This window comes from Sapajus apella, unplaced genomic scaffold (assembly GCF_009761245.1).
Source record: "Sapajus apella isolate SASKATOON/1434 unplaced genomic scaffold, GSC_monkey_1.0 scaffold7, whole genome shotgun sequence".
Classification (NCBI taxonomy): domain Eukaryota; kingdom Metazoa; phylum Chordata; class Mammalia; order Primates; family Cebidae; genus Sapajus; species Sapajus apella.
Window position 1 is genome coordinate 6583686 of NW_022436947.1, and position 25453 is coordinate 6609138.

General features: G+C 45.0%; 2 protein-coding genes across 9 annotated transcripts; one reads left to right on the forward strand and one right to left on the reverse strand.

The window, feature by feature from the left end:
* Positions 1–573: 573 nt before the first annotated feature.
* Positions 574–5372, forward strand: CYREN (cell cycle regulator of NHEJ). Of its 8 annotated transcripts, none has more exons than XM_032275921.1 (4): positions 579–875; positions 2104–2378; positions 3355–3430; positions 4324–5365. In XM_032275921.1, the coding sequence occupies exons 2-4, from the start codon at positions 2242–2244 to the stop codon at positions 4585–4587; spliced, it is 477 nt and encodes a 158-aa protein (XP_032131812.1). In that variant the 5' UTR covers positions 579–875; positions 2104–2241; the 3' UTR covers positions 4588–5365. The 8 variants fall into 8 exon arrangements, with proteins under 8 accessions (XP_032131816.1, XP_032131812.1, XP_032131815.1 ...); XM_032275924.1 differs by having other exon boundaries at positions 579–750; XM_032275923.1 differs by having other exon boundaries at positions 619–730.
* TMEM140 (transmembrane protein 140) lies at positions 5247–23502 on the reverse strand. The gene is made up of 2 exons (XM_032275920.1): positions 22892–23502; positions 5247–6720 (listed from the first exon to the last, which is right to left on the reverse strand). The coding sequence occupies exon 2, from the start codon at positions 6694–6696 to the stop codon at positions 6142–6144; it is 555 nt and encodes a 184-aa protein (XP_032131811.1). The 5' UTR covers positions 6697–6720; positions 22892–23502; the 3' UTR covers positions 5247–6141.
* Positions 23503–25453: the final 1951 nt, after the last annotated feature.

The window sequence follows — 25453 nt, forward strand, 5'->3', positions numbered from 1 at the left end:
AGGCCTCCTTTGCACTGCGTCAAGCCAGGAGTGTGGTTTTTAACTAAAACTCAGCGCCGGCGCCACGTGACCGCGGCGGAGCCCAGCGTCCTGCGCGCGAGCAGAGGAGACCCCCTGGGGCCGCCACCCGAATAGTAAGCGTTAGGAAGGACTCCTCACTTCTAAGATAACAAACAGAGGCCGGGCTCCCATCCTCCTCCTGTACGCGAGGACTGCCTGATCCAGCAGGGGGCGCTCGACCTGGTTTGAGGGAATTCCCGGCGGGGCTTTCAAAAACGCTCCCTTTTCCCTTCCGCTAACTTCAGGGGCCGGGAATGGACACTTTCACTTTCCTCAGGTCGGGCCGCGCCGCCTAGTTGGCGTTCACAGCGCGCAGGAAACTGGGTGCCGGCTGGGTACACAAGCATGGCCAGGGTGAGGCACCCCCAGACTTCCCAGTGAGCCAGCGGCCGGGAGCCGGAAGTGCCCCGGGAGCTGGGACTGCGAGGGCGACGGGAGCGCGCCAGGACCGGAAGTCACCGGAGCTCGGGAGCGCGCGGGGCCCGGAAGACGCGGGCGGCCGGAGGTCCGCGGAGTTCGGGCGCCGGGCAGGACGGCGAGGCTTTAAGTTCCGGATGGGGTGCGGGTCCCATAAACGTCCGGAATTTGCCTCCGGGCTCCGCTCTGGAAGCTACGAAGGGGCACGAGAGCCGGAGCAGGGGACCCTGAGAGCAGGGAAACCAGTAGCCAGGTCGGAGGAGCGCGCAGCAGGTCGGCGCCGCCAGCGCGGGGACCGGCCCGGAGAGCGAGGGCGGGCTGTGAATGGGCGGTGCATCGCGTTCCCGCGGGTCCCGGTTCCGCTCAGGCAGGGAGCGGCTGGGATGGGTCGGTCTGAGGTCGGTCCACGAGCGCGGAGCCCGGGAGCCCCAGCTTCTGGAAGGTGCTGCGGCCGGCCCTTCGGGGGAGAAGCAGGGCGGGGAGGTACGGGGTTTGGAGGCTGCAGGACCTGGCTGTGAATCCAGCCAGCTGGTTTCAAACTTTTCTGTGATCTTCTGCAAGTTAACTAAGTCTCAGTTCCTTGTTTGCGAAGTGTACTTCATATGCACCCCAGGGTGAAAGAAATTTGTCTGCATAGACTGCAGCACTGTGGGCTTGGGAGGCGCCTTAGTGGGTAGGAGTCACTAGTATCACTGTCTGACTTTTGACAGAAATTAAGGTGCATTGGCAAAGGTGTGCCCCGTGGCCGGACAGGTTGGGAGGAGGGCCTGCTAATATTTTTTCTTAAATTGTAAACAGCCATATGGATGAGCAGTATATTATCAAATTATGATTCGGAGAGAACTATCGCTGACTACCGTTTTCTGGGCAAACCTCTGCTTCAGGAGCTTCTGGCTTGATTCTTAAGTGGAAGGTAGAGACCTAGGCACTCTGAGTCAACTCCTCTCTGGTTGAGGACTGAGCTTCGGGATTGCAGAGTGGAGGCAGAACAGTTGGGATAGGGAAAAGAGAGGCCAAACTAGATCTGAGGCTGCCGTGGGCCAGGGGCCTCAGGGTCTACCTACTGGCACAGTGATGCCCCCTGGCTCCTATTGCTGGTTCACGTTTGACCAATCAGAAGTCTCTTTAGCTTAAGGGCGGGGTGTTGGCCAATGAGACCTTACTGTGAAATAAAATGGCTTCAGTTTGTTGTAACTCAGTCACCATAGAGGAATGGAGAAATCTGGAGTAGGGCAGATGAAAGGCCATTAAGGGGTATTTTAGGGATTGGATGGGCTGGGCACCGCGAGGACAGTGGCATTTGGCGTGGTAATGAGAAGGAACATTAGAGGCCTCCGCCTCCTTCCTTTCCTCCTGTGCCGAGTCAGCACAGATGCTGCAGGGAGGTATCTCTGGTTGGCTGTGGCTGCCTGTGGGGGCACCAGCTTTGGGGAGGTCAGAGGGCTCTCCAGCTGCCGTTCTGCTCGCAATCACACCTGCTTGATACCTGTGAATGGCCTTCTGAATCTCCTGGGCCCTGCTCACCTCTTGGTCACTTCTGGCCTACCCTGCACTGACGAGTAACTGCCTGATGACTGGAGGTATTCTAGCTTATTGGAATTCACTGGCCTTTATTGTTTTTTGTAGGAATCAAAGATCAACTCCCACTGAGGATAAATGGACGTGTAATTCTGGGTGTGACTAGAGAGTGAGATTTGCCTTCCTGAATTAAAAAGCAGGTCATTAAGCTTGGGCCCTGACACTTCTTTGTGAGAAGGTACAGAGATGGAAACCTTACAACCTGAGACCAAAAAGAGGGTCCTTCCCTCATGGCTGACAGCCCAGGTGGCTGCAAAGAATGTGGCACCAGTGAAGGCCCCCAAGAGGAGGAGAATGGCAGCAGTACCGGTGGCAGCAGCAAGGTGCGACAACCCTGGTCAGAGGACTCATGCAAAACGCGAGTGGAGCAGGGGCCCCCACGGTCTGGGCAGGGTCTTCCAGTTGAGGCAGAACAGCAAGATGGGTGGGTGTTTCAGTCTGATCATCTCCTGAGATCTTAGGAGGTGGATGGGCTGCCGGCAGGAGGCAAAGCGGGTTGACCCTTGAGGACGCCCTCACTTCTGTCTCCGCACTGGTGAGTGCTCTGCTGTCAGCACACACACGGTCGCTTCTCCATGTCAGCCAGACCCTGATGCCAGTTGTCCAAAATGCCAGTCTCTTCTTTTGCAACAAACATGGTTACATTAGATGGGTAAGATCAGGGGTAGGGTCTGGTCTCCTGAGTGGTGCCTGCTCTTCCTGTGAACAGACCTTCAGGGATGGACAGATGAGCAGCAGCTTCAGGGCCAGCAAGAGATCAGTAGCTGGGGAGTGAGTTAGTTGAAGGATGGTAATTGCTGGAGGGGAGTGTCTCCAGGCTGCAGCATCAAGTGTGCTCTCCCCTCCCCCCATCAAGTGGGTGTTCCCTGTTTCCCGGTCCGGCTCCTCCTCTAGGGTTTCCTAACTGACAGCCCTCCCTTGTGATGGCTGCCATGTTTCCCTAAATGTGGTCCTGCTTTCAGGTTCCTCTCGATGCAGCCTTGGCCTGAGGTCCCCTTCCTCTTGCATCCACGTGTGTGTTTCAGAGGCAGCTGTCCTTCCCTACTTCCAGATCCTTGTAGGGCAGTTGGTGGAAGGTGGGAGGCACCCCAGTGTTGCCTCCAAGAAGCCTGTGCCAGTCACTGGGCTGCAAGGCTGAGGAAATTGTGTCTGTGTCGGCGGAAGCTCCTCAGCTCAGAGGTGCTGGTGCCTCCTGCCTGGTGGGAAGGCATGGGGAAGAGGCCCTCTGGCTCCTGTTTTCTTTGTCCTTGTGAGATCTGAGAACCTGTGTCATCTGTGCCTTTCATGTCTTTGTTTCAGACTCCCTGCGACGAGGACTGTGTACTGCATGAATGAGGCTGAGATAGTTGATGTTGCTCTGGGAATCCTGATTGAGGTAAAGTCAGCTGAGCCTCTTACTCATGACCAGAAACTCTCCATGGGCAGAAGCTAGACTAGGCCCTTGGTCACTGTCAGTAAGAGAGACACCCTCTGCTGCAGGCTTCGTCGTCTTCCTCCTGCCCCTTGCTTCACTCTTGTCTCGGCCCTGCTCCCCAGGGCTCTCCCCATGTGGGTGTGCACCCAGGGGGTGGGTCTTTGGCGCTAGACGCCTGGGAGGGCATGTGTGTGTGAGGGAGAGCTACTGTGCACTAGTGTGGATGTGGACGGGATATGAAGTGTTTACCTCTTTGTGTTCTTGGAAAGTGTCCCAGTTGGGTAGATGACTTCTTAGCCATTGCCCCTCTCCTGAGCAGAGGCTGCTGAGCTTCCTGGCTTCTTGCAGTAATAATTGCAGTGCCTCAGAGTTGTACAGCACTCTATAGTTTCCCAGGTACCTTGAAAGTGTGTGTGTTATGTCATTTTAGCCTAGCCATAACCCTGTGATGTGGTTGTGTCAAGATGCTATTACAAGAAATCGAGCCTCCGGGACTTTTCCTAGTGCTAAGACGTGGGCCCACACCCAGGTTTTGTATCCTGGGCTCCTTCCATTCTGTCACCGGCCTTTCTAGACATGCTGCTTCCATTTGTTTCTTTTTCCTTTCCCCTCAACTAATCCTTATGTCTGCCTGCTTCTCTCCCAAGTGGGTCCTGGTTTCTTCAAGAGCTGAGAAGAGGGGGTCAGGGGCTGGAGTGGGGTGAAGAGAGGGTGGGTGCTCAGGATATGGGTGCATTGCCTGGCCTGCTCACATTGGCTTTGCTTCTGGATATATCCTATGTTACTGACAGACAGATCAGCATGTTAAGGAAATAAAACACGTTTGTTGAGCCTGCCATTTCCTGTACCCACAGAGCCGCAAACAGGAAAAGCCCTGCGAGCAGCCGGCCCTGGCGGGCACTGATAACCCACAACCCTCCCCTCCCTGCTCTGTGTCGCCTCACACGAGTTCTGGGAGCAGCAGTGAGGAAGAGGACAGTGGGAAACAGGTACCAGCCCCAGGCCTCAGCCCTTCCCAGAGGCCGGGGAGTTCCAATTCCCCCTCCAGCAGGAGCCCCGAGGAAGAGGAGGAAGAGGAGGATGTGCTGAAATACGTCAGGGAGATCTTTTTCAGCTAGGGCATAAACACTGAACTTCCTGCTGAGAGCAGCTGAGCTTCCACTAGTGCTGCTGGGCTGCTCGCCTGTGGGAATGGGGCTCTCTGTGCTCCCACCTTTGTGACTTCCTGGGCCTGGCAGATTCACTCCAGGCCTTGGGGCTGCCATTCTGAGTATGCGGAAGCCATGGCTCAAAAGAGATCCCATTCGAATCCCTCTGTATGTACTGCGCCCTCTCCCAGCTCTGAGGCGCTGGAATCCCAACTGTCTGTGGTAGTCAGTCACTAGGTTCCAGGGAGAATGATGTCATATGCTGGTCCAACTGACTGGAACCAAAGAGACAATACTTTTCAAAGAAAGGGATTGCAGCCAGGCGCACTGGAATTGCTACAGTTTAGTCCGCATGATCTCTCCTAAAGGAGGAAGCCTGTTTAAAAAATAGTTTCCATCATGGTCAATCAATGAGCTCCCACCTCTCCAGCCAGCCTAGAAGGCAAACGAGCTACCCACAGTTCTCTGCCCTGTCTGGGAGCTTGAGGCCACAGTGTACAGACTGGTAAGCCCAACAGGCCTCCTCCCTCAAGCTGCTACCTTGCTTTCACACGTACCTTGGTCCCCAGGCAGTTGCTATAAAGCAAGAAGGACAGCCCAGAAGAGACACTGAAGACAAGAGATCACACCTGAGTCCATGTTTCCACTTCTGTTTTCAGTGTGGCCTTGGACAGGCATAGATGAGTAAATCATTTGCCATACAGGTTTTCCAATACACAGGTGCTGGAAAATACACAAAATTCCCCAATGTGTAAGTTGTGCCAATGTCCTTTCCAGGTCCTGGTTGGAAAGTGGAGGGTGGCAGCATTTGTATGTGTACAACCGTCCAGTCCTGTTCACACTGATTTGGTGTCCTCCTGGGTCTCATCATGGGAGTGATTTGCCGGCAGATGCATCTGCTCTATCTGGCTTCAGGTCCAGGGAAGCTTTGAAGCAACCAAGGCTTTTCTTTGTGTCCCATGTGTCCTGTATTTGTCGAGTCACTCCGAGATCATTCCTGGGCCTGTGGGCGTGGAGTCCCAGTGGTGGCTCATGACAGCCCACTCACCATGGTGGGCCCAGTGGAAGCTCCCTGATCAGGGCCCCAGGGACACTGAGGTGCTCACTTTTTAAAAAAATGTCCTCATTTGTTGCCATAAATCTTTGCTAGGCTTCATTTGGCATTTTGCAAATCAGCCTGGACGTCTGGCCCCATGATGGGAATCACTCCCTCCTGAAGCTAGAGGAAGATTTGCTCAGATCCATTAATTAAAGCAGGAATTGTTGTGACAATGAGCTGCATGGTTTTAGGGAGTCTTTGGAAGCCTTGGAAGTCCTGAAGGACAGACAACCCTACACTAAGAAGCCACAGGTGTTCCGGCTGCCCTTGGTGTCCCTTGGCCTCCTTGATGTGGGGGCCCCACCTCTGTAATGGGTTCCATCTGCTGGAGCTGGAGATCAGTATTAGCTATAAAATGAGATGGCTGAAAAGATGTGCCACATCTGAGCGTGGCTGGAACTGAATCCTTGCAATCACATAAGCCTTTAGCAGCTCTCAAGCTCGCTCTTAGCCCTCTCAGTCCCCAGAGGGAACAGAACTGTGGCCATAAGCAAGAGGATGAGTAAGCCCTGGGCGCTGCCCAGAGCTAGAAACCCAGGCCCCAGGAGGGAGAGCCTGACCCACTTCCACACATAGGAGAGGAAGAGGCCCAGGCCGCCAGCCAGTAGCACGGAGGATGCACCTAGGAAGCCCACTGCCAGCCGCCACTCTCCCTCGTCACTGTTGCACCGGGCTAGGAGGAGAGGCAGGGGCACAAAGAGGGTGAGGACCAGGGCCCCGTACACACCAAGCCTGGCCAGGGCCAGGCCAACCCGAGGCACCCCCAGGGCCTCCAGCTCAGGGAACTGGTGACACTGTAGGGTGCCGATGTCCTCATTCCACAAGCAGAAGTTGTAGAAACCGATTCTCAGGTTGGGCAGGTCAGTGAGGTTGCCAGCCTTCCAGAGGAGAGCGTAGAACATCAGGGAGATGACCACAACCGTGAGGACCATGATGCTCACGAACAGGAGGTCAGCCCACCGAGGCCTTGGGCTGGCCATCTCTCCTGCCCTCTGCAGGGGGACCTGTGGGGAAGTCACAGCCGTCAGTCCAGCTCTCCCTCGCTTGCTCCCTGTGTCCTCACAAGCTCATGTTCTCCCTTTGGCATTTCTTACAAACCCATGGCAACCTTCCCTCCTACCCTGCCCTCTGCCAAAGGCCAGAAATCTGAGGTGACCTCCTGCCAGGATCCATTTGCTAGTAAGTCATTAGCTGCCCTCTGATTTGAGGTGGGGAGGAAAAGTCTCCCAGGCGGCTTTGAAAGCGTAAAACATCTTAAACTGAGCGAAGTGCCCTTTAGCCAAAGGCTTTGCTCCAGGATACAAGCCACTGGAAGCATTAGTGAGGGGATTTCTCGGATCTTTTTTGAAGCTGGGTTTTGAAGCTGAGGTGAAGGGCAAGGCCCACCCTTACTGGGGACCTGAAGATGGAGGAAGGTATTGGTTTTTACTACAGCTGCCAAGACAGCCATCTGGGGGAGCTGTAAGAACTACCCATTTCTGGGCCACAGATCGATCAAAGCCCAACTTTTGTGCTTAGGGCTGGGCAGTGGTGTTTCTGAAGCTCTGCAGTTCGTTCAAAGCTGAGCCTGGGTTGAGGACCACTGCCACACCCACTCTGATTTTGCCTGCTGTGTGCTGGGAACTCATTACTGGGCCAAGACAAGACATTACCTGGTGATGAAATCTCATTATATGTTCATGATTTTAAAAACTAATACATTTTTTTCTGACAATGGTAATATATGTTAATTATAGAAAACAATAGAGGAATTTTTTTTTTTTTGAGATGGAGTCTCACTCTGTCACCGAGGCTGGAGTGCAGGGGTACGATTTCGGCTCGCTGCAAACTCCACCCCCCAGGTTCAAGTGAGACTCCTACCTCAGCCTCTGGAGTACCTGGGACTATGGGCACCTGCTGTCATGCCTGGTTAATTTTTGTGTTTTGGTAGAGATGGGTTTCGCCACGTTGGACAGGCTGGTCTCAAACTCCTGACCTCAAATGATTCACCCACCTTGGCCTCCCAAAGTGCTGGGATTACAGGCTTTTGCAAAAACAACAACAACAACAAAAACCTTTTATCCCACCATACACATCATAAAACCACTGTTAATATTCTACCAATATTTTCTTCCTGTGCCGATGTATTTTTACATAATCATGCTGTTGAACATAATGTTTTTCACTAGATTTAGTAAACATTTTTCAACGTTATTAAATATTCTTCAAAAACATGATCAATGGCTGCATGATAGTTCACATGGAATCATCCATTACACTACCATTAGACAAATTGTTTCCACTTTACACCATTGTAAGTGATGGTCAGTGAAGATGCTCGTGTGAATCTTGTTTGGAATCTGATTTTTTTCTCAGGTGAGCTACCTATAAGTGCACTTGTTGGGTAGAAATATCTTTTAGTGATCTTGCTGAATATTGCCTAACTAGCCTACAGAAAACTTGCTATCATAGTTCGTCTAGTTGTATATAAAAGCGCCCACTTTGTTATACTCTTTTAAAACATTATTTTCACTGCTTTTTAAATCAGAAGGGCTTTGTCCAGTTGGCCTCTGAAACAGTGGTCTGTACACTGTACCTTTACATATGTGTATTTTCCAAAATGGGATAAGCTTTGGCTGATACGGTTTGGCTGTGTCCCCACCCAAATCTCATTTTGAATTATAGCTCCCATAATGCCCACATCATGGGAGGGACCCAGTAGGAGGTAATTGGATCATGGAGTGGGGTGGTTTCCCCATATTGTACTCATGGTAGTAAGTCTCATGATATCTGATAGTTTTATAAAGGGCAGTTCCCCTGCACATGTTGTCTTGCCTGCTGCCATGTAAGATATGCTTTTGCTCATCCTTTGCCTTCCACCATGATTGTGAGGCCTCCCCAGCCATGTGGAACTGTGAGTCCATTAAACCTCTTTTTCTTTATAAATTACCCAGTCTTAGGTATCTCTTCATAGCAGCATAAAAATGGACTAATACAACAGCATTCACAGCTGGGAGTGACTAGGAACACAGAGCTTCAGACTTTGTGAGGCACAAGATACTGGGGCCATGTTACCAAGTGGCCTCCTGGAAGCCCTGAGAAGGAGTCCCAAGTGGTGTTCAGCAGCAAAGTGAGTGGTGGCCCTGGGGAAGGACCCAGAGGCTACACAGCCCTGATGATCAGCTTCTTAGGGGACCCCTCTGGAGGAACAGGCCCCTCCTCTTCCACAGAGGTGACTGGAAGGTCTGTCTCGTTCCATACACTGCATTTGTTCTGTGAGAACAGAAAGGGACCAGTGGGGAAAAAACAACATGGAACAAGCTGAGAGAGAGGGCGGTTCCATTCAAAGGACCTGGTGTGTGCCAAAAATGAGAATAAAGATTGACCAGCAATTCCTTTGGCAGAGATGTGGGCACACTGGCCAGCAGAGAGCTGGGGCCTTGGGAGTACAGCAAGGGCAGGGTCCACACTGCCACCACCTCCCCTTGGATGCCACTGCTCCGGGCTCAGCAGCGCTGGGCCGTCTGTTCAGTTCTGCCCAGGTCTGCCTGTGGCTTCTGCTCCAGAGGAGCTGGGTGGGGACAGTTGGAGTGGAGGAGTGAGGGCTGTCCCGGGAGAGGCCCGGGCTGCCGCCTCCGGTGGCACTGTCTCTCAAAGGCTCTGGAGGTCCCGGGGCCAAGGACCTGAAGACCCAGGTTTGAATGTAGTTGAGAGATTCCTGGAGCAGTGATGCTTGTTACAGAAGGATTTATTGGGAATTGAAAAGATGGCTTTAGTCTGCACATTAGCAGCCTGGGATGATAAGGAGCTTTAACCATTTGAGTCTGTGGTATGGGAAAAATTGCCAACAGGAACATATTTTGTATGGTTTTGCTTATTTAGCAAATGGTGTAAAAGCCTATATTGGTGCTTTTAATGGGTTTGGGTATTTTAGGGTGTGCATGGAGTTCCAGGACTTCTCCGATTTACACCTACTGTTGTGCTGTGGAAAAGGTTTGACTTGCTCCATTGTTCAGGACCAACTGGGAAGGGACTTGGGGATGCCTTTGTTTAAACACTCCCTCTCACTTTTCCTATTTGAATTGTTACTCTGGGATTCCGCCCCCCCAAAAAAAATTATGAAACATTTTGCCTCGAAAACAGAGCTCCCTTTTTAAAAATTAACGTAGCTCCTCAGAGGGGAGATTGCATCAGCCACCTCGTGGCAGCTCCTGCCAGGCGCCAGGAGCCTTTGTTTTGACTTCCTCATTTTTCTGTCAACTGACCTTTTGGTGGTTTTAAATGTAGAGCAAAACAAGATAAAACAAGCCAAGAAGCCCAGGACCAGGCATGTGGCGAAGGTGGTGGGCCCTCACCTTTTGGCAGTCCCAGCTCCTATGAGGCTCTCCACTAACTGGTGCGACCTGGAACTTGAACTTGTAATTCTCTGGTGAGGCCCAGCTTCCACTCTTGCCTTGTGCAGTCTAGCAGCTGCTGGGCTGCTCAGGCTGTGTATTAATACATTCCCATCTGCCCATCCTCAGCTACTCCCCAGCTCCTAAAGTTCTACCCTACTTTCTCTTTATCTAAATCTGATCCATGCAGCATGGGCATTCATTCCTGGGCTCCTTCAGCCCACACTCTGGTTTAGCCATAAATTAGGATTTACTCTCCAGCCCAATGTCATGTCTCAGAGGAACAATCTTCATCTGTTTTGCTATTTTGATAAGCAGGGGCTCATTTTTAATTTTTATTTTTAAATGAGTGAATGAAATTGCTACATAGTCTCCCTGAATTCTTTCATGTAGGAATCTTGGTTACACATCTTAGGACAGCAGAGCTGCTTGAGTGAGGGCTGTGTTTAATGTCACATGCATGCCCAGCACAGTGCTGGCGTGGCCTATCCATGCCTTCCATTGGAACTATGGACAGACTTCAGGAACTTGTGTATGGAGAGGGTGGAGGTTAGTGCTCTCTTTCCCTAAACGTTTTGCAGTGGCAGCATATAGTTCTTTGGTTGGAAATCTCATGACACTCTTCTTCTCTACTTCTCCACGGGCCTACCCTGGTTTTTGTTTTTGTTTTTCTTTTCTTAAACAATCCTTTATCACAATGAACTTTTAAACTCCCTTTAATGATTAGCCAGTGTTTCCTTCAGAGTGCAAAGGGGAGACTGCTGAGTCACTGTGGCTATTTTTAGATGAACTTTTTCCTGTTTATAAAATAACATGCTGATTGCAGGAAACTAGAAGATACATGAAAGTGCAAAGAAAAGACTAAAATTCATCTGTGACTTCACGTTGTAGAAATAACCACTCTGAACAGCACACTTCTTTTATAGTGTTGTTTTACACTGTTGGGATTACGTATATATGTTTGTATCCCACTTCGTGAACATCATTCTACTTGAACTAGAAAGTTTCCTAAACACTATTTTAAGGGCTGCATATAGCTGTATCATAATTTATAGTGTATACACATGATGCTTTGTAATGTTATTTTGTAATGTTATGAATGCTATGGTGAATATGTTGTGAATCAATTTATCCTTCCACCAGCAGTTTAAGAGAGCGTATGTCTCATCTCATCCTCCCCAGTATTGCATATTCTTGAGTCTTTTATTCTTTGATAATAACAAATGATGAATCAGTGATAGTTTTTCTTCGTATGAGTCAAGTTTAACGTTTTCAAGTGTTTGTTGACCATCTGTATTTCTTTTGTGAAGTGCTGTCAGTTCTTTTGCTATTTTAAAAATCATTTTGAGTTTCAGTTTTTGTTTGTTGGTCTACATGAGCCCTTTAAAAATAAAGGCTGTTAGCCTTTTGCCATTGTAATTGTGTCAGTAAAGTAAAATCTTTTTCTGCACTAGGTCCTCTGGACCCAGACAGATTTAGACTCCAGGTCAGCATGTAACTTGACCACTGTCACTTGAGAGTCACAGCCTGAGCAGGGCCTTAGGAGGGAGATGATTTCTGCTTAAAGGCGACACAAATTCGTAGTTAGGGAAACAGAAGGAAAGCATTCTCAGGAGTTTAAGGCAGCTTTTTGTTTGTTTGTTTGTTTGTTTAAGCACCTCTAAAATTTTCATACTAATAAGGGAGAATGGGATGCGTGCTGAAAGAGACATGAATATTGTATCATTTAATTCTAAATTGTGTTTTTGTCAGGTTCTTATTGAAAGAGTGAAACTTTTGAAAGGATCAAGATGACTATCTAAACGTAGGTAGTATGTGCCTCCACCATGGTGAGAAGCCAAAATAGTAAGTGGATCCATTTTGAACAGATTGTCTAGGAGAGAATGCTAGGATAAGCTGGAGAAGATATGGGAAACATAAGTATAAGTAAGGAGAGGGTTTGGGGCAGCTTGCCCAGCTGGAGCTGACTGAGAGTCTGGAGAGGCTTCTGATGTGGGGAAACAGTAAGAGAGAACCCCCTAGGGCTCCAAAACAGTTACAGTCTTGGCCATGGGAGGAAACCTTGATCCACTAGGACCTTGGGCCTGACATACAGAGATCCTAAACATTGCACAGAGACATTGCTACAGAAGGGAAACCCATACAAAATCTCACAGGCATCTGAACCTGGAGCAGCCTCAGCAGGGTGTCATTTTGAGAGCCTAGATACTGGGACTCTACAGACATGGCTCTTGCTGCTGAGCTGCTCCAAGGAGGGAGATGGGAGAGTGGGTGCCCCCATGTACCCTTGGGAGGGTCTGCTGCCCTGCTGTGGGCTGCTAGTGAGACAGATGTGTGTAGACAGCCCTCCCTTCAGCTTCTTTTCCACATTGCTTGTCTGGGAGGGACACTCTGATCCCAGGTCCAGGGTGGCATTTTGAGAGTTTAATGCTGGCAGCCCAGCATTAAACTGGGCTGGTATCCCCCTCCCAGCCTGAGTTTGGGCTGATGAGGCTGCAGCAGCCTCCTTGCTAAGGAGGGATAGGGAAATCAGTCCAACCTACACATATCTAGGACAAGACCCACTGCCCTGACATGGGCTGCTGTAAGACTGAGACATAACCAGCCCGTATGTTCCACAGCTTCTTGCCCATGCTGCCTGCCTCTGAGGTGCTCCACCCTCTCTGGTCTCAGGCTACAGGTGCTATTTTGAGAGTTTAATGTTGGACTGCACCCCTCCCTGGAACTGAGATTGGGCTGGCACAGATGCAGCTGCCACCCAGCCAAGGATTAACAGGGAAATCAGGCTATCCTTTGCACATCTAGGTCAATACCCACTGCTCTGCAACATGCTGCTGTTGAGACTGAAATGCGAGCAGACCGCCTTCCCCACAGCTTCTTGCCCATGCTGCCTGCCTGGAAGGAGCCCGGCCCTCTTGATCACAAGCTAAAGGTGCCATTTTGAGAGTTTAATGCGGGTCTGTGCCCCACCTTCTTGCTGAGTTCAACTTGATGTGACTGAAGGGACAAGGAATACATGCTCTCTCACACATACCTAGGACAATACCCAGCGACTGCTACTGGCTGCTGTGAGACTGAGACTCAGTAGACCACACTCTGTACAGCTTCTTGCCCATGCTGCTTACCTGAGATGGTCCCCCTTTCCCGCTTTCTCTTGTCACAAGCCCACAGCTGGCACCATTTTGAGAATTTAATACTGATTCACAATCAGTCTAAGTATGAGGCATTGTGTCTGCAGCTGCCACCCATGTGGGAATGGGACAGGGATGATCAAGCTCTCCTAACCACACTTAGAGCAATGCCCATCACCCTGCTGCAGGTGGCTGTGAGACTGGGGATTAGCCCACCCCACCCATCACAGCTTCCAGCAACACCAACACGGACTTCCTGGATCCCAGGTGGCTGCTCCAACACTGCCACTGCCACCACTCACATGATACCACCTGCCCTGGGGCTAGAGATCATACCCACACACTGGGCTCATCATTTCCACTACTAGCTTCTAAGCAAGCCACATGGAGGTGCAAGAATCAGCCCTCCAGGACCCACTAACCACCAGAGCCAGTGTAAGCTGCTGTGGGGCCTAAAAACAGGCACACTCATACCACTGTTGCCACCACTGGGGCCCAAAGGCTGCTCAGTTGACATCCAAGTTCCCAGCTAAACTTCTGGAGACTTAGTTTCATCTAATTACAGTACTTTATCTCACTGAAAAATCACAGAGACCACTGACCCTAGGTACTGCCGAAGAAGTCACAGAAAGTTCACACTACTGCAGGTACCCAAAATCTCAAAGTATCCTGTTCAATAACATACATACATCCTGAGGAACAAATTCTCCCTTCTAGAAGCAATTTCAAAAAATTGGAACAAACAGCCTTATACCAGATGCAAAGAAATCAATGGAAGGATACAGGAAACATGTAAAAGAGAAATATGACACCATTGTATTAGTCCATTTTCACACTGCTGATAAAGACATACTCGAGACTGGGAAGAAAAAGAGGTTTAATTGGACTTACAGTTCCAATTAAACTGTAAGTTTAATTGTAACTGGCTGGGGAGGCTTCAGAATCATGGCAGGAGGTGAAACACACTTCCTACCTTGTGGTGGCAAGAGAAAACGAGGAAGAAGCAAAAGCGAAAACCCTGATAAACCCATCAGATCTCATGAGACTTATTCACTACCACGAGAATAGGATAGGAAAGACCGGCTCCCATGATTCAGTTACCTCCCCCGGGTCCCTCTCATAACGTGGGAATTACGGGAGCTACAATTCAAGTTGAGGTTTGGGTGGGGACACAGTCAAACCATATCAACCATCAAAGGACCACAATAGTGGTCTAGCAGCAGATCCCAATAAAAAAGAATTCTTCAAAATGCCAGATAAAGAATTCAAAATATTGATTTTAAAGAAGCTCAATGAGGTGCAAGAGAAATCTGAAAACTAATACAAAGAAATCAGAAAATTAGTCCAGAATATAAATGAGAAATTTATCAAGGAGATGGACATCTCAAATAAAAACAAGCAGAAATTCTGGAACTAAAAAATTCATTGAAGGAAATACACCATATGCTCAAAAACTTCAATAATAGACTACACCAAGCAGAAGAAAGAATCTCAGAATTTGAAGACAGGACTTTTGAAATAATCCAGACAAAAATGAAGAAAAAAGGATAAAAAAGAATGAATACGCCTTTGAGATATCTGGGACTACAAGAAGCAACTGAACTTATGAATTATTGGTATTTCCAAGGTGGAAGACAGATTAAAAAGTTTAGAAAACATATCTAAAGAAATAATCAATGAAAATTTCCCAAATCTATCAAGAAAGTTAGACATCTAGATAGAGGAGGCCTGGTGATCTCCAGGAAAAGACATTGTAGAAGGACTTCACCATGGCATATTCAAAATGTCTGAAATCAAGTGAAAGAATTTTAAAATTAGGAAAAGTGGCTAGTCACCTATAAATGAAATCTCAAATCACATCAGACTTAATAGAGGACTTTTCAGCAGAATCCTTACATGCCAGAAGAGATGGGATGGCATTTTTCAAAGTGCTAAAGGGAAAAAAAAAATGAACAAACTGTCAGCGAAGAATTTTGTATCCTGCCAGAATAAGCTTCATGAAAGGAGAAACAAAGTCCTTCCCATACGAGCAAATGCTGAGGGAATTTGTCATTTCCTGGTACTACAGGAAATGCTCAAAGGGATCTTAAACATTGAAATGAATGAAGTTTTAAATTAATTATTTTTGATACAGGGTCTTGCTTTGTCACTCAGCCTGGAATGCAGTAGCACATTCATAGTTCACTGCAGCCTTGACCTGCTGGGCCCAAGCAATCTTCCTGCCTTACCCTTCTGACTAGCTAGTACAGCAGACATGTGCCACCATGCCTGGCTGATTTTTAAATTTTTTGTAGAGACAAGATCTCGCTATTTTGCGCAGGTTGGTCTTGAACTCCTGGCATCCCCCTGCCTCAGCATCCCAAAGCACTGGGATTAAAGGCATGAGCCACCATGTCCAGCCAAAAGGTTAATATTCACCATCACAAAACATACAGAAATATAAAATGCATAGTTTGTATAAATCACACAAAGGAAGAGAAAGGAATCAAATGGCAACATGACAGTTTCCTCAAAACACAAAGTAAAAAAAGGCAAAGACAATTTATAAAACAACTTGAAAACAATAAACAATATAACAGAAACAAATTCTCACAGATCCATAACCTTGAATGTAAACAGATTAAATGCTCCACTTAAAAGATACAGATTGGCAGAATGGATTAAAAAACATGATCCAACTATATGCTGCCTACAAGAAACTAACCTTACTCACAAAGGCATATAGACTAAAAACAAAGGGGTGCAAAAAGATATTCCATGTAATTAGAAAACAAAAGCAAGCAGGCATAGCTATACTTGTATCTGATAAAACAGACTTTAAATAAAAAAGAGAAAAAAGATAAGATTATTGTATAATGATACAGAGTCAATTCAGTAAGAGGATGCAATAATCATAAATATGTATGTACCCAACGTTGCAGCACCCAGATTCACAAAACAAATATCACTAGATCTGAAGAAAGAGGTAGACAGCAATACAATAACAGTAGGGGACTTCAACACTCCACTGACAACATTAGACAGATCATTGGAACAGAAAATTAACAAAGAAACATTGTATTTAAATTGAACTTTAGATCAAATTGACTTATAAAACTACCCAACAACTACAGAATATACGTTTATTTTTGTCAATACATGGAATATTCTCCAAGATAGATCACATGTTAGGCCACAAAACAAGTTTTAACAGACTTTTTAAAAAATTGAAATTAAATCAAGTATCTTCTCAGACCACAGTGGAATAAAACTAGAAATCAATACCAAGAGGAACTTTGGAAACTATACAGATACATGGAAATTAAACAGCACACTCCTGAACAATTAATTACTGGGTCAATGGAGAAATTAAGACAGAAATTAAAAATATCTTTGAAATAAATGAAAAAACACATTGTACTAAATCCTGCAGCTTACAGCAAAAACAGTGCTAAGAGGGAAGTTTGTAGCATTAAATGCCTACATTGAAAAAGTAGAAAGATCACAGATTAACAACCTAACATTGCACCTCAAGGAATTAGAAAAAGAAGAACAAACCAAATCCAAAGTTAGCAGAAAAGAAATAAAGATCAGAGCAGAACTAAATGACATAGAGGCAAAAAATTTACAAAGGATCAATGAAGCTAAAAGTTGGTTCTTTGGATCAATAAAACTAAAAGCTGATTATTTGAAAAGATAAATAAAATTGATAAACCACTAGCTAGATTAACCAAGAAGAGAGAAGATCCAAATAAACACAATCAGAAACGAAAAAGGAGACATTTATAGCAGACAACTGATACCACAGAAATACAAAAGATCATCAAGGACTATTATGAACAACTATGTGTTCACAAACTCGAAAAACTAGAGGAAATGGATAAATCCCTGGAAACACAAAATCCCCTAACATTGAACCAGGAAGAAATAGAACTTCTAAGCTGACCAATAATGAGTAGTGAGATTGAATCAATAATAAAAAATCTCCCAAAAAAGCTTAAGACTAGATGTATTCACAACCAAATTCTACCATACAAAGAAAAACTAATACCAATAATCCTAAAACTATTGGAAAAATCAAGAAGGAATTAATTCTCCCCCAACCCATTCTCTGAGGCCAATATCACCCTGATAACAAAAACCAGACAAGGATACAACAAAAAACAAAAACACAGACCAATATCTCTGATGAATGTAGATGCAAAAATCCTCAACAAAAAAAAGCAAATCAAATCCAACAGCACGTCAAAAGGTAATACACTATGATCACATAGGATTTATCACAGGGATGCAAGGATGGTTCAACATATGCAAATCAATAAATGTGATACTCTGGGTTGCTGGATTGCATGGTAGTTCTATTTTCAGTTCTTTGAGAAATCACCATACTGTTTTCCCTAAAGGTTGTGTTAATTTACATTGCTACCAACAATGTATGAGCATTCCCTTTCCTCCATATCTCTGTCAACATCTGTTGTTTTTGGACTTCTTAATAACGGCCATTTTGACTGGTATAAGATGGTATCTCATTGTGGTTTTAATTTGCATTTCTCTGATGATCAGTGATGTTGAGCATTTTTTCATGTGTTTCCATATGTCCTTTGCCCACTTTTTAATGCGGTTGTTTTTTCTTGTTGAGTTGTTTGTGTTCCTTGTAGATTCTGGATATTAGGCTTTTGTCAGATGCATAGTTTGGCAGCCCCTTCCCTACAGGGCACCATCAGCAACAGTTGCTATCATGGCCTTGAGGACTGCCGCATGGAACTTAACATGTTTTAATTTTGCTGCTGTTAAACATTATACACTTTGCAAATTTTGCAGAATAGAATATTAAAAGAAAAAACAGGTAAGCCATTAGAATCCTAGGGTTTTTCTTTTCATTAATGATTTCAGAAAGCCAAAGGGGACCAGGGAGGGGAGAACTTGCTTTGATAGGACTCTTTGATCAGTGGAAGGGGTCTGAGAAGGAATCTAATTTTAGCGAGAACTTATTAATAATTGAAAACAGATCTCAAAATCTCTTGAGAATTTACTATATGCCAGGCCCTGTGCCAAGCACTTAACAAGTATTATCTTATTAATTTCTTACAACCATATGTGTAGAGTTACTGTTTTTCATCTTCATTTTCCAGAGAAGAAGACAGGCCTAGTGAGGGTCAGTAATTTGCCCAAGCTTGCACAGCCAGTGGATGGTAGCCGATCAGGCTGCATTACTAATCACCGTGAGGATCTACCTCTAACTGGGTGCCTGGCCCTTTACATGCATTAACTCAATTAATCTTCACAACACCCATGTATGGACATTAATATCACTGTTCCCATTTGATATAGTGAAGACGGCGTGGAATACTGGTTCTGAGCATGGACCTTGAAGCTACGGCTGCTGGGTTCGAGACCCTGCTCTTCCATTCAGCAGCTATGTGACCTTAGTTACTTAACATCCTTCTGCCTAGTTTTCTGATCTGTAAAATGGCTATAATTATATAACTTATTTTATAGATGTTATGGAAATGAAATGAAGTTATATGTGTGTGGCACTTACAACATTACCCGGTAAGTATTCTTTAAATTGTTATTATTATACAGAGAAAACTGAGGCTCAGAGAAGTTAAGCCCAGGCTACCAGCCTGACAGTGATGAAATTCTAGGAAGACAAATAGTGCCAGGGTTCATTCCCAGAGACGAACTCTAGGAAGCTGGCCTCATTTATGTTTGGTGGTGTTGACTGCCGGATGCAGCTGTCCTGTTGAGAGGTGGCACAGTGTGTCAAAGGAGCATGGGCTTTAGAGCCAAATGGCCTGGGAGCATGTAACTGTTGTGTCACTCACTAGTCATGTGACCTTGGGCTAGTGAGGTAGCCAGCCTGAGCCTCACGTCCTCATCTGTGATGCATCAGTTGTCACGTTCCTCATGGGCTGTTGTGAGACTGAAAAAATTTAACTCACATATAGGAGGATTGGGGCCTGGCACGAGCTGGGTCAATGTGTCTGCTCTGATCATGATGCTGAAGCAATAGCTCAGGGGAGAAACAGGAATTGACAGAGAATCATGTAGAGATGGTTGGGTGTGTCACCTGAATGGAGAGAGGAGAACTGAGAAGAAAATGTTAGCAGAATAAAGCCGGGGCAACAGAACTTGCCAGGGCATAGAACAAGGGTGTTGGAGGCTACCAGTCCTGGGTAAAATATTTCTGGCACAACACATTGAAGATCAGTGTGTTCATGGGTGCGGCTGTCACGAAAATAAAAAGGGAAGAAGAAAGGGAAATGTGTCATATTTCCTTTGGCAGAAACATGAGTCCAGGTTCTAATTTTTTTTTAAACGGGGCTACTGCAGTGTTTCTCAACAGTGTGTAGGTGGTGGCAGCTCCTGGATTTCACAGTGTTTTATGTGGACAGCCATCCCCTACCATCAAGCTTTTTTTGGAATGCTGTGATGTTTTGATATACTTAATTATTCCATGTAAATAAAACAGCTTTATCAGAGAAATAGGACTATACCATGAGATTGTAATATAAAGTTAGAAGCGTAATAAGTCCAGGCACCCAGATGAGAAGCCATTGAGATAGCTGTTTAAATGGTTCTATTAATATTAATTAACTTGCTATCTGTACAATTGTTTTATTGATTACCTCCCACTAGCAGATAATCCAAGTGGGAACAAATATTATAAAAAGTTTAGTGGGAAAAGAAAATCCTTAAAAATGAGAAATGTCTACAAATGACCCATCCTAATTTGTTTGTTTGAGATGGAGCCTCGCCTTGTCACCCAGGATGGAGTGCAGTGGCACCATCTTGGCTCACTGCAATCTCTGCCTCTTGGTTTCAAGAATTTGCCTGCCCCAGGCTTCCAAGTAGCCGGGATTATAGGAGCCTGCTGCCAGCTACCACACCCAGCTAATCTTATAAGATTTAAAAATAGATTCTATTGGCAGGACTCCATGGTCCAGTTTATGGGTGGCTAAGATTCACAAGATTCAAACAGAATTTGAGAATCTGTAGTACCAGAAACTAGTGACTGGCTTGGGCTGTCAGTGGCTAGTTTTCCTGCTCCAGCTCTCCCTTCTGCAATTATGAAGGCGATTTGCCACCCCCTTCGGCTGATGGAGTCAGCATTTTATCTTGTGACCCTATTAGTGACACATTTTGGATGACTCCCTGAATCAGAGGCCCTGGGGAATCAGTGCCACACGGGACAAACCAGGTGCCTGCTCTCATTGAGCTTGCATTCTGGTTGGAAAGGCAAACACCAAATGTATTTTTAAAAAGATAATTATAATTTTTGGAAAGCTTTGGGAAGAAAATAAACAGGGTGAGTGAGGGAGAGAAACTGGCAGGAGGAAGTGATGACTCTAGATTATAGGGTCAGGGAAAGCCTCTCTGCAGAAGAGACATTTGTTTTGAGGCCTGAAAGGGGTTCTTCATTAATGCTGAAGCAATTGATTAGCTAACTAGAAAAGAGAAACAAAACGATTTTAGGTCCTCATCTCACTCCACATACTCAAATAAATTTCACATGGATCTAAGAGTAAAAGGTAAAAACAGATAAAAAATCAACGTTCTGGAAAAAAGTATATATTTGATTTATGAGTGAGAAATAAAATTTGGAACTTAAAAGCAAATAGCAACTGTATTGAAAGAATTGCACAGATGTAACTATTCTAAAATTTAGATTTCTATTCACCAAAAACAATATAAATATAATTAAAAGTCAGCATGGAAAATATATACCACAAATATGAAATGATTTAATGTACTTAATGTTTAAAATATTTATGCAAACTGTCAACAAACATTAAACCTCATTAAAAATGGACAAATATGAAGAGAGAATTCAAACAGAATGCAAAGTAGTTAACTAACATGAAAAAAACTCTGTAACTTTTCTAATATAATCAAAGATACGCCAAGTAAAATAACCTGAGTTTCCCTATCAATGCTGTAGGCAAAAAACACTCGATGATACCAACAGTGTGGTAAAACTGGCGTTCTCACACAAGGATGGTGGATGTGAACATTTGTACAAACTTTCAGGGAGGCAGACTGGCAATACACATTAAAAACCCCTGGCTGGGTGCAGTGGCTCATGCCTGTAATCCCAGCACTTTGGGAGGCTGAGGCAGGTGAATCACCTGAGGTCAAGAGTTCGAGACAAACCTGACCAACATGGTGAAACCCTGTCTCTACTAAAAATACAAAAAATTAGCCACGTGTGGTGGTGGGTGCCTGTAATCCCAGCTACTCGGGAGGCTAGGGCAGGAGAATCACTTGAACCCAGAGGTGGAGGTTGCAGTGAGCTGAGATTGTGCCAGTGTACTCTAGCCTGGGCAACAAGAGTGAGACTCCATCTTGAAACAAACAAGCAAACAAACAAACGAACGCCAAACTAAAAATAGTCATATCTCTTTGGCCCACTTTTATAAATCTATCCTAAGATAGCAATCAGAAATGCAGTAAATAATTTATACATAGGAATATTCAGCACAGCATTGCTTTTGGCACAAAATGGCAAACAGCTGGAAAGTCCAGTATTAGAAGTGAACTATGACATATCAAGGATAAAATACTATGCATCTTTTAGAAAAAGCAGGTATAAAATCACTCTACATAGTGTGACTACATCCATATAAAGATGCATAGGAGAAAGCGTCTAAAGAAGTATTTGAAAATGTTCATGTTAGCTGTGGTAGCTCTGGGTGGTGATATTACAGGCAACTGTTCCCTATTTGTGTTAAAGTATTTTTAGAATTAATGTGCTACATTTATGAAAAAAAAGAAATTTATAAAACAGGCAATCAAAACAACCTTAGTAATTAGATAAAGCAGGGACTAAACTGGAAAGAAATTTGAGAAAGAGGAATATGTGAAAGATTGAAAGAATTTCTCATAGACCGAGTCTCAGACCTGAGATTTTGGGGAATGGGGTATGGGAAGATGATATTGAAAAATGGTCTTCAGCTACCATGAGGGAAGAAAAGAAGGAAATATGCGTCTTTTTCCTGTCTCAAAGGAGCCTTTCATTTTTATAGGTGAAGAAGCATAGTGGAAGTTATTATAGAAACTAAGCCCACATTAAAAAAGAATTTCTTAAAATATGCACCAAGAGAACTAAAATACCACCATGGATTTCCACTGGGGCATGAGAAGCGATCTGGTCTAATAACTAACATAGGGTCTAAACATCCCGTAGGTCCTGTTCTTTGAGGCAAGAACACAAGTCTTTCTGTCCATATTAATCTTCAGTGTGTATCTTAAGGTTTTATGGTGTTTTCGCAACTACCTTTGAACAGAGGTTTAGTTAGTGCTGGTCAGTGACCTGCTTTTGTTTGCCTGTTTCTGATGAACAGTGTATAGCACAAGCCATAGCCATGTCCTTGTACACGCTGCGTGCAAGACCCCGCTGTGCACAGTCAGCCCTGCATCCTTCTAACCAGTTAACACTGGCCTTACTTTCATCATCTGTGAGGCCAGAGCTACATAGGTTGATGCTGAGGAATGGAAGGAAGGAGAACAGAGAGTAAAGGTGGGTCGAGTTTACAGACGTAAGGGAGGGAAGGTCATAGACACTGAACAACCAGTGAGTTCCCCTATGCGGATTGCCAGAATGAGAAACATCTGAGAAGAAAACAAAATTGTCTTACAAGGTAGTGGATGTCTGGGTAAGCTGTGATGCTTGCAGGATCGATACTTACAGAAAGGAGGTGCAGAGCCCACAGGAGCACTCATGAAAAGGAGGAGCAGGAAAGCAGGGTTGGTTGTTTGAATCTTCCTTCTCCCTGGCTTTCTAATGTCTGACTCCAGAAAGGAGGAGTGGAAGCGAAACGGCAGCAGATGCAGTCCTGAGCTGGTGCCCCCTTGCATTCGCTGTCGTGCCTGGTAAACAGCTCTCTGAACTTTGGTACATTTGTTCTGACTGATGTCACTATCAGCTGATTTCACTTTCGTTTCTTAACTTGCCAGTGGCCCATGACTTTTCAGAAATGAGGTATGTAAACAACTTTTTATTGTCCATCATCATGAATTCTTTACCCACAACTGATTTAAAGAGCCAGGTAAATGTCTTGATTATATTACACAATGATTCCAGAAAGGGAAGTAGCCAAAGAACTCTCGAAGCTCCCAGTGATTTAAACTGCAAGATAAACACAACCCGGAATTTTGTTCAGAAGAAACTCCTCAGGATCACATGGTCCTAGCTCCCAGTCAGTGCGGCAGTCAGACCCAGGTCACCTCCTACTCATTCTCTTAGAAAGCAGCTATGCCATCTGTCCCCCCAACTCTTTCAGAGATCAGTTTTATAATGATGACTGGGCTTCTCTGGACACAAAACTTTGTGTCCTCAGCATTCTCACTAGGGTGTTTAGGCCCATGTTGGAGCAGCTGGAACATCTATTTTATTTCAAAATAAGAGCAGAACAAAGCTTTTATTTTTGTAAGCACTGGGGCTCCTGGCTAGAGTTTAAAAATTGCTTCCCTTGCTCACATGACTAACTGGAAATTTCGACTGGGGGTTAAACTTGGTTGCATGAGTAGACCGCTACCTAGTGGTATTGCTGAATCCTTCAGTGTTTCTCTTCTGCTTCCCTGCCCTTCCCCCAAAGGAGTTTTGTGAACTGCTACATTGCCCTCCCCCTTCCTCTAGTTCTTTTGAGCTCATACTCTAGAAAGAAGCGATGCGATCCAGGAGAAGAACAGAGGCTTTGAGATCAGAGAGTTCTGCTACATACTAGCAAATTATTTAATCTCTCTGAGCATCAATTTCTTATCTGTCAAATGGAAACAGTACCTACTTTGCATGGCTGCTCTGGGGATTGGAGATAATATAAGTGCTTAGTACAGCACTGGAAATATAGTAATGGTAGCTATTATTATTAAAAGTGGAATTTCTGTATATTTTGTCTAGCCTCCATATTAATGCCTTTAAGACCGAGAAAATTAACTTTTTGATATTAATATAAACTAGTTACTCTGAAAACTGAATACTGCTGAGTAAAGTGAAGTGATATAGAAGACATAGAAACATGTTTATATTTATGAAATTTATTCAAGGTTATCATGTACCCATTTTTCAAAGAGTCAGCTTTTCAAAATTTGTTATGAAAATTGTCAGTCCCACACTCTCCCTTTCTTCTTATTCAGAGGCAGTCAGTCACTTTCACCTGTGCTCATTCTTTAGGCATTTAACTCAGTTCTCTAAATAACATGCTTGGATTGGTACTTGTTGATTTTTCAGTTTCAAGCATAATCTACTGACTCCCAACCATAGAAGGTGAAGATTTAGCTTTCTTCTTCCCAACTATGTGTTGCCAAAGTATGCTTCCTGTCTTCCTCCTCTATCGAAACTGGTTATAGTTTCGTTTAAATCAATATTCAGTGTTTACTTTGCACAGGTACACTTTATTTTATTGTACATCTCTTTCTTTATGGATCCTGCATCCTTTATAAGTTGAGGATCCGTGGCATCCCTGCATTGAGCAAGTCTATTGGCACCATTGCTTCAATAGCCATTGCTCATTTCATGTTCCTGTGTCACTTCATGTCCCTGTGCCACATTTTGGTAACTTTTGCAACATTTCAAACTTTTTCATTATTATAACGTTGGTTATGGTGATTTTTGATATTACTAGTGTGATTGTTTTGGGGTGCCATGAACCACACTGTATGACAGTGAACTTAATTGCCAATCATGTGTTCTGACTGCTCTACCAACCAGACATTACTCCATTTCTCTCTCTCACGTTGGGTCTCCCTATTCCCGAGACACAATAATATTGAAATGAGGCCCACTAACGTCCCTACAGTGGCTTGTAAGTGTTTAAGTGAAAGGAAGAGTCACATCACATGTCTTTCATTTAAATTTGAAAGCTAGAAATGACTAAGCTTAGAGAGGAAGACATTGTGAAAGCAGATAGGCTGAATGTTAGGTCTTATGTTGTGGCTCAGATGATCATTAACATTATTTAGCAACAAAGTATTTCTAAATTAAGGTATATCCATTAGGTTTTCTTAGACATAACAGTATTATGCACTAAATAGGCTACCTTATAGTGTAAACATAAATTTTATATGCACTAAGAAACCAAAAATTCGTGTGATTTGCTTTTCTGTAATACTTCCTTCATTGCCGTGGTCTGGAATGGAACCTGTAATGTATCTCCGAGGTATGCCTGTAAACACCATTTACAGCAGTGGAGCCATGTAGAAAATTAAGATTACTTTTCTTATTCTGCATAACTTTTGGTCTTCTCTGAAGA